The sequence below is a fragment of the Priapulus caudatus genome, unplaced genomic scaffold, assembly GCF_000485595.1.
Source record: "Priapulus caudatus unplaced genomic scaffold, Priapulus_caudatus-5.0.1 Scaffold5, whole genome shotgun sequence".
NCBI classification, from domain to species: Eukaryota; Metazoa; Priapulida; class Priapulimorpha; order Priapulimorphida; family Priapulidae; genus Priapulus; species Priapulus caudatus.
In genome coordinates this window covers 913,796-923,385 of record NW_014577066.1, presented here as the reverse complement: position 1 = coordinate 923,385, position 9,590 = coordinate 913,796, and the positions used below count along the sequence as shown (strand labels likewise).

The following is a 9,590-nucleotide window of genomic DNA, read 5'->3' as shown; positions in this document are numbered from 1 at the left end:
CGGATGTCGCCATTTTCATTGATTGCCTATTGCTATTGCTATGTGCTAGCACGCGTTGAAAATCCGTTCTCTCTTGCTACGGTAGTATGAAGAGTTTCTGAATGGACGAGATTTCAGCATATCTCTCCGCGGTTCGTGATATGGCTTCTTGATTTCAGTATTTTTCTGCCGTTTGCCTTTGAATGGTTGCTAATTTTAGTGGTCTCTCCATGCATGCCATAACTGGAGTGTTTTGAATGGATCGCGGGCTCTATGGATAATTTATTTTATGTACGTCCTTCACTAGTCTCTAATGCCAGTATATTTTTAATCTGCGGCTTGTGAATAGCTAAACAAATGCTAATATTGTTTGTCGACTCCATTTCGAAATGTATAGATCCTTCGGCTATGATGAAACTATGAAGGGGCTCATGAAACTGCCGGGCACTTCTTTCGTGATTTCCTTACCTTCTAAGCAACCGTTTGACATCTTATGGGCGGTTTAAAAATCAGAGCAAAATGCCGTAAAAGTAATGGCTGAGCAGATTACTACTTTGATTTACGCCTTTCGGATTTAACAAATTGGCCGTTGGCTAGCCTAGCATAGTGCTGAATGTGGAGAAGAATGTTGGTTGGATATGAAGTCCAAGTGGGCAATGTCTTGAAAACTTAACAATGCATCGCCAGGCGGTGTGCAACTGAACCAGTGATGACATTGTTCTGTCGCTTGGCCTTGCCTTTCGTTTACATAGGGGCCGCCTGACACATGCGCACACTGATCTTTTTGAACGTTTTCGCCACTGGAACCGCGCGTTGTATGCCTGCATTTTTGCACTTTTGCACTGTTTGCGCAAATCAGTGGGCAAAAGAATCGGCTGTGAAGTTCTTTGTTCGCGTCTATAAAGCCGCCCACGTGCTAACGAAAATTGGGTCGATCGCTCCATGCGTTAATATAGCATTACACCCCTCACCTCGCCTTCACTCACACACACTACACGCGCACATGCGCGCGCACACACAGTCCACAACACACACACACAACACACACACACACGCACGCACGCACGCACGCACGCCGCACGCGACGCACACCACAACACATCACACACCACACCACACACACACACACCCACACACACACACACACAACCTGGTCATGCTGTATATGAGCGTGTATATGTGGATAAGAGAGCACAGATTGATGGACTCGAATCTACCACCACGCCGCGTCGTCCACTTTGAAAATGCACTATCCGTCAGTTGGTTTTCAATATTGGGTTGATCAGAAGGCGCATTTCTGGAGATGAGTCTTGCGGGCATCGGCCGTAGAAGGTGCTGGCTGGCTGATATACGTTGAGAATCAGCGAAAGGCAGTGTGTGCTAGCATTGCACGACGTCACTTGCCGCATTAAACGGGGCATTGGAAGCATAGGATATTTTATCAGGAGTGAGAAATAATAGATATATCATTATTTATTATTCACTCCTAATTTTATACCAAATGTCACGTTTGTAAAGATTGATACAGTATAACCCGTAGTAAAAATGTAGATTTCGAAGAGAAGAGACATATGAGAGCAGATAGAGACAAGAGACGGCAGGCAGGGACAGAGATAGAGACAGAGGCAACACTGAAGACGGCGAAAGTGAAACAGCAGACAATGCCAGACATAGAGATAAAGACAGAGGCAGATACAGAACGGCAAAGACAGAAATAGAGAAGAGACAGAAGAAATCCAGGGAGGAAAGGGACGCGCGGGGAGAAACAGCCAGGGAGCGAGAGGAGAAAAGAAAGAGGGAGGGGGTAGTGGGTTGGTAGTGAGAGAGGGAGGAGAACGAATGGATAGCCTGAAGGTTCGCTGTGACTACGTGTGCGCGGTGACGAAAATATATACAGAGAAGACGCGACTGTATAACACCTCGGCCAAGGGGAGCCCGTTATGTTTTCCGCCTGTTAGTTTTGTTGGTTTGTCTGTCAAGTCGGATATCTCAAAATTTACGCGACGGAATTTTTGTGATGAACTGACGGATTGGTCGTGGGGAAGAACCAATCGATTAGATTATTTTGGTGGTGACACAAGCTTCTGGATCTAGGTTTGTTCCGCCTTTTTGTGGGGAAGATTGCGTTGTGCTGGGTGCACATTCAAATATCAATGTCAAAAAAACGCTGTGGGCGGAGGTTTGCTATCTCCGATTGCTTCTTTGTTCTTAATTAGTTTAAAATATTTCTGATACGTGGTCTCTCATAGAGTTATGTGTGGCTCTTGTGATGCACTAATGTGTAAACCAACCTATATTTGGCATTGTCGTTATAAGTAATATACAAATTAATCTAGATTATTGGGCTAATACGTCGTGTGTCGTGTTGATCGTGCGCGGCAGAAACTTAGATTTTTTTGCAATTGAAATATCACCGCTCCTGGATTCTTGGCCGTCTCCTTTATTGTGTTATCGGCCTGGCACGTCTTGAGCAAGGGAGCAAATGCGATTAGAAAAAAGACTTTTATGTTCGCATGCTAGCCATAATTCATCACCCCTAGTTACTTATGATCAAAGATCGTACACGGGCGTGGTGCGGAGCACACTTTGGAGTGGCTGATATTGCAATTTAGGAGGATTGAAAGTTACCTCCGGATATTCGACGCATATTATAATGGTCCACTCGGCAGGCAAAGTTATGGAAGTTTTCTTGCACATGTATTAATATCTGCAAGGGCCTTGCGCTCATTGCGGGAGCCAGCCGTGTCGCATTTTCGCTGAGTAACGATTCGTCGATTATTGTCAGCCATGAGTGTGTCTTGTAAGCCGGGTTATTAAAAGGGCCAAGGGCGCTAAACATGTGATGCGGATGGAAGGTAAGTGTGGACGTTTCGGCAGACATATGTCCCGCGACGTTTGGACATGAGGTCGAGCTGCAGTTATTCAAGTCGATGCCGGCCGTTAACTCACTGCTCTCCTGAATCACTCTGCTTCATCCTGCGCTACGTAATTTGTCTATACCGCCTCAGACTTATGTGCTTTTCAAGGCTGTCGCAGCCGACGCAGGATAGTGTACGTGGATATACTCCGTGCAGACATTGACCATCACAAAAACAAAGCTCTTCTTATTGTGTTACGTCGGGCTTTATTCCGGAAGATAGTTTTGTATCCCTGTATCATGTCTATCCCCGTAATCTGAGTTATATCCTGGGCAGTATACTAGAGCAGATTATTGGATCGACTGCTCCCGTGCGCTGTTATGTGTTAGTGTATTTACTTTGTGCCTTCATAAATCGAGTTAATAATTGTGGCGACTGTTATATAGTCGTGCTTGCATGCTAGTCGCATGGTATATTCCCCGATGACTATGGAGGATAAAGCGTCCAGTGTATACTGCAGTAGAGACAGCTGCGAGTGGTCGTGCAGTCCCGTCGGATTGGTGGTATTCGCTTGCGTCGTTAGACGGTGCGTCGCTACAGACTCAGCAATCATGGGGGATGCGGTAAGAACGAAAATTGGCCCCATAGTTTCTCTGTTCACTCCTGAGACACTTACCAGAGTTTCACTAATTTCTAATTCTTAGATACATATTTTAAATGTTATCTAGAAATTTGATATTTTGAACATGTTAGTAGTTTATGCCTGTTTAGCAGCAGACCAGCAACATTAAATAGGGTTGAAGGTAGGTCGTTAGGTGTATATGTGTGCGTAGGGGTAGGATAAAAGGAGGGGGAGGGTGAGGGAAGTGGCGGGGGGAGGATACTGAGAAAGAAGGAGGCGGGGCGTGGGAGGGGCGAGGACGGGTGTCTGTCAGGTGAAGATAGTGATCCGTGGTGTACGTCTCTCTAGAACATTGAGTCTGGATGAAGAGATTTAGGTATTGATGCTGGTGGTCGTATTGTGTTAATCTCGCTCCTGTGGATATGTGTGGGCGTGAGGAGGGATGAGTGAATTGTAAGAGAAGAAATTTATTCATGGTTACGGTTAGGGTTAAGTGTCGTAGTATCGTAAGACAGGGCAAGCGAGGGGGTAGACGGGTATGTTGGGAGCTGGGGGGGGAGAAGACAGGAAATAAGATGAATAAGAGAGGTAAGAGAGAAGGCGGAGTGCTGATATGTGAAGTGGGAGCGAGCAGCAGAGGAAGGGCTAGAGTAGGATTGGAGGGTGAGTAAGGAGACGTAAGGATGTAACAGAATGGGATGGTGGAAGTGTGTGTGGCAGGTGCGAATGGAAGGGCAGGTTGAGAAATCCGGGAAGAGTAGCTTAAGAGAAGAGAGAGCCAGGGAGAGAGAGTTGGCAGAAGAGAGAGAAGAATGTGATAAAGCCGAGAGTTGGCGCGATAGGTAGAGAGACGTGTACGAGAGAGGAGACGGTTTATAACCGGGTGGCAGTGTGGCCGTGGCGCGCGTGCTTATGGTGCCTAGTAGGCAGTAGAGAGTCAGGGACGTAGGACAGGGATGAGAGTGAGAGGATTTAGAGGAAGAGGGGGCGAGAGAGAGAGAGCGGAGGGAAGAAAGGGAGAGAGGAGAAATGTTGAGAGGAGAGAACCGAGAACTGGAAAGACCAATAGATAGGAGACGAATGCGTGCGGGAAGGTGCGGCGGGGCGACAAATTTGAAAGATTGCGGGTGACCTGGGGCAGAGGTTGCAGAAGAGGTCGATAGTGGCCGTGTTGCGGGCGTAGCAGGTGTGTGGTCCGGGATGTGGCTGCTCTTTCTAACTTTGCATCGCCCACAGTTACCATAGGTTCGATAGTAACTTCTTACAATCGCAGTAAGTTGACGGAGCAAATGAATCTTTCGCACGCGGGGATACGAGTTTTACATGTGCAAGTATTCTAGCGAGCGACCCTGGGAGACCGTTGTTATCACGCACCCTCTATAGCTCAGGAAGAGAGAGAGGAAGAGATCTTCGCATCCTCTGAGCTTACGCGAGAGAGAGAGACGAGACGAGAGAGACCGAGTTATGATTAAGGTGAAACGTAGAGATGCGAGTAGCAACGTCAGCTTTGTGAGCCATTTGAGTTTTTGCACATGCTCACCATTCTCCAGCACAATCGTGGTGAGTCTAATTACGCACGTCGCCCTTCCCGCAATATCAGCGCACTCCTCCCCACCATTAACTGCTCATGATATAGGTTTAACAGGTTCATAACGGCCATGCGAACTGCCGTTTTAGGTTTTATGTTAAGCGCTCTCGACGGTTCTTATTTACATGTTTCTCATATGCACCTGTCGTCGGTGCTCTCGGTTTCGCTCGTGCGGTCGTAGTGCGTGTGGTTAGTGTGTAGTGCCAGTGGCTCGGCATTAAAGATTGTGTTGCGACTCGTCGTGTGCTCGTCGATGCTGGCTCTCATCGTGTCGGCTCGTGTGCTGTGACCGAGCAGAGCGAGTGATATGCTCAGCAGCACACACGCGACCTGCTTGTGTAGTTGTAAGGGCATAATTGTTAAAGAGAGATTAGAATATAGAAAAAAAGAAATTAAAAAAATAAGAGTAGAGAAAAAGAAAAAAAAAAAATAAAAAAAAAAATAGAATAAAAGACATATAAAGAAAAAGAAAAAAAAAAAAAAAAAAAAAAAAAAAAATAAAAAGAAAGAAAAAAAAAAAAAATAAAAAAAAAAAAATAAGAAAAAGAAGAAAAAAAAAGAAAAAAATAAGAAAACTCAATAAAAAAAAAAAAAAAAAAAGATCAAGAAGAACTCTAAGAAAGAAAAAATAAAATGAAAATAAAAAGAAGAGAGAAAGAAAGAGAACGAAGTAAGAAAGAGAATACATAATTACAAGATAACGCAGCGATAGGAAGATAGAAAGAGGAGAGAGAAGAGTAGAAGGGAAAAAAGAGAGAGAAGAGAGGGAGTTAAAGAGAAAAAGAGAGAACACGAGGCCGGCACTTGTGAGGAGCTGCGAATTCTTATAGAGTTGGGTTTATGATCGCTACTGGGGAGATATCACATGGAAGCTACAGCGCAGTCGCTGGTGCGGGCGGACGACTCGCGCGACGATGAACACTCAGAACAGGCTAGCTGAAAGACCGAGTAGGGAAACGGTGAGGTGGAGATGATTAAGAGAGCCAGCATTTGCAGCTGTTATATTGCTTATCGACTCCTGTCCGTGCGTGATCCGGTCTGTGTGATCATCGGAGCCGAGAGATGAAGAAGAGGGATGCAGAAGTGCGAGGTAAGAGCCGTGCGCGCTGCACGATAGATCTCAGTATACTAGTCACAGTCAGAGGCGGTTGTTTGAGATAGACCCAGCATAAGCTTCTCAGCGATATGATGTTTTAGTGAGATCAGCAGTAGACTAGAATGACAGAGATGCTAGTGTGTGAGACGAGAATCTAGCAGTCTGCGAGAGAATACAATAGTAGCATAAGGCAGGATGATTACGAGAGAGTATCTCGCTTACGACGATGAGGAGTAAGTAAAGCGCAGATTGTACGCACAGCTACGAGGAGGCTCGAGATGGCATATAAATGACTGAGAGTATCCGTTTCGTCATTCAAAGCAGGACGAGAGAGACATCGATAATGGTAGGAGACAGAAGCGCAGCCGAGATCTTGATCGACTACGCATGCGCTGTGCGTCGCTGCGTGCGCTGCGTCGCGATCGCTGGGAGAGTGTGAGTGTCGTGTACGAGACGGCAGTAGTCGACTGTCATGGCTTGCAAGAGTATCGTTAACTCCGACTGCGACAGTTGTTCGGTGTCGCAGTCGACTCTCGTGGCAATGCTCCGCGACGATGGCCAGCTCACTCACAATGACTATGCGCCGTGGCTCGTCCGTGATTACCGACTTTGGCAAGCCAGAATGACGACTTATTACCTGCCTCACTGCTCTCCTCTCTCTGCTCTCTCTCTCTCTGTGGACGCTCTCTCTCTCTCCTCACCTATGTTTCTCTTCCGTAAATCTCTCTCTGCTCTCTCTCTCTCTCTCTATCTCGCCCTTCCTTCTCCTGTCTTTCTGTATCTCTCTCTCTCATCTCTCTCTCTTTCTCTCTCTCTCTCTCTCTTTTCTCTCTGCTCTCTGTCATTCTATCTATGCTATCTATCATATCTTAAAAACTACTATCATATCTATCTATCATATCTACTATCTATCTATCTCTCATCTCTCTCTCTATCTCTCCTCTCTCTTCTCTCTCTCTCTATCTAATCTATCTAGCCCTATTATCTGTACACTCTCGCTCTCTCTCTCTCTCTCTCTTTTCTCTGTCGCTCTCTTCTCTCTCCCCTCTCCCCCTTTCTCTCTCTCTCTCTGTTGTCACTCTCGCGCGCACGCCTTTTCGTTCTCTCTTTCTCTCTTCAGCGCGCGCCGCTTTTCTCTCTTTCTTTCTTTCTCGCTTTCTTCCTTCCGCTCTACTTCACCTTTACCATATATCCCTCTACTGCTGTTTCTTACTCTCTCTCACACAAACACACACACAACACACACACACACACACACACACACACACACACACACACACACACACACACACACACACACACACACACTCACTCTCTCTTCTTCTTCTCTCTCTCTCTCTCTCTCTCTCTCTCTCTCTCTCTCTCTCTCTCTCTCTCTCTCTCTCTAAGAGTGTCTCATCCTCTGTCTCTAACTTCTCTCTTCCAGTCATTTGTCCTCAATCTCTAGCTTCTCTCTCTCTCTCTCTCTCTCTCTCTCCGTCTCTCGTCCTCTACCTCTAGCTTTCTCTCTCTCTCCCAGTCTTAGGCCCTTTATCCCTAGCTTCTCACTTTCTCCCAGTGTCTCATCCTCTATATCTACCTTCTTACCCGCTCACAGTGTCTTATCCTCAATCTCTAGCTTATCTATTTGTCTTCCAGTCTCTCGTGCTATACCTCTAGCTTTCCTCTCTCTCCCAGTTGCTCGTCCTCTATCTCTAGCTTCTCTCTCCCAGTCTCTCGTCCTCTATCTCTAGCTCCTCTCTCCCGGTTACTCGTCCTCTATCTCTAGCTCCTCTCTCCCGGTTACTCGTCCTCTATCTCTAGCTTCTCTCTCCCAGTCTCTCGTCTTCTATCCTTGGCTTCTCTCTCTTTCGCAGTCTCTCGTCCTCGCTCTCCTGCTTTCTCGTGAGCGAGCGCTTCCCGGATCCTCGGCTGCGCGCTTACGTCATAGCTAGATTTGGCGGCAGCCATGCGCGGCAGCGGTCACATCGACGACTGATGCAGTCAGTGACGTCAGCACGCGCATGCCTGCCGAGTCATAATGACATTCCTCTTCCCGATGTAAGACTTCAGGGTTTCAGCATCACGAAGAGATTCTGGCGGTGAAACTGCTCCGGTTATATCCCCGGTGATTGCATGGCGTGATGCTGCTGCTGCGCAATGACGCCGGTGCGTAACCAACGGCTACTTGCACTTTATTACAGAGTGACGATGAAACAGCCGGACGTCGAGAAACAGGAAGAGAATGGCGCGCGGGACGACGGGAAGTCATCCTCGCAGCGGCACCATCGGCATCCTTCCAAGAAGAAGATAATGGATAGGAAGGAGACGAAGAAGAAAACATACGTATCGCTCATCATCAAATACTTCATGTTCTTCAGCAACTTCATATTCTTGGTGAGTAGCGAGCGATGCGTTGTCAGGACTAAACACGAAAGTGAAACTTTTTGCGCGCTCGATGGCAAGAAACCCATGGTCCCATTTACGATCCATATCGATGCGCGTTTGTCATCAGACAACTCGAACACATCTCATCACTCGGTGATAAGAGATGTGTAGATTTTAATTTGTCGGCGTATGTAATACTACTACAGTACGTATGGTGTAAGATTCGTAATAGTATGCGAAATAGAAAGTGAGTGGAAACTCGAGTGTCGATGTAGGCAGAACTAGAGAACTATGGTGCCCAATTTTCGTTTACGCATCCATGTATGTTGATTTAGGTTGGCGTTTCGGCAAATACACAAGTCCTGACGGATTACTGTTTCTTCTTTATACACTGCTTTTACTCATACGTCATCGGGAATTATACTGATGGTAGCAGCAACATCCATTACTCAGTGTTAGTGAGAATAATAATATAGCAGTAGCAAACGCAGTCCCTGAGTAGTATAGAATACGCACTCGCAGTAGCGACGACAATAGCTGTTACAGTAGCAGTAATTGTGTCAACAGCAGTAGTTGTATCATGCTAGCAGTAGATGTTGCAGAGGCAGTAGTAGCCGCATCAATAATAGCACCCCCCCCCCTCCTCCCCCTAGGCAGTGTTTTTAAGAACGCGTAACATTTGACATAAAGTCGACGAATCGTTACAAAATGCGACGGAGCTCTATCCAAAATCCACGTGCAGACTATATGCGCGAATATCGGAGGTACCTCATGCATCCTCCGCTCCACCTCATCCTAGTACAGGGATAAATGCGACATATATCGCATTGCCCTTTCAGATGCGGCTACAAATAGATGGCCTAATCCAGGAGCGTGATATTCATATCACACACAAAGACATACACGCGCGCACACACACACACACACACACACACACACACACACACACACACACACACACACACACACACACACACACACACACACACACACGACTATATATATATATATATATATATATAGTAGTACGTACGTACGTACGTACGTACGTACGTACGTACGTAACGTAAGTAATAATAA

At 46.4% G+C, this 9,590-nt stretch overlaps 1 protein-coding gene across 1 annotated transcript in view; it reads left to right on the top strand.

Annotated features, from left to right (window-relative positions):
- Positions 1-9,590, top strand: part of LOC106804751 (tetraspanin-33-like) — a 57,255-nt gene that overhangs the window by 21,182 nt on the left and 26,483 nt on the right. Inside the window, exon 2 of the mRNA XM_014806077.1 lies at positions 8,327-8,519. Coding sequence (XP_014661563.1) covers positions 8,334-8,519 — 186 coding nt within the window. The 5' untranslated portion in view covers positions 8,327-8,333. The remainder of the gene's footprint in view (positions 1-8,326; positions 8,520-9,590) is intronic.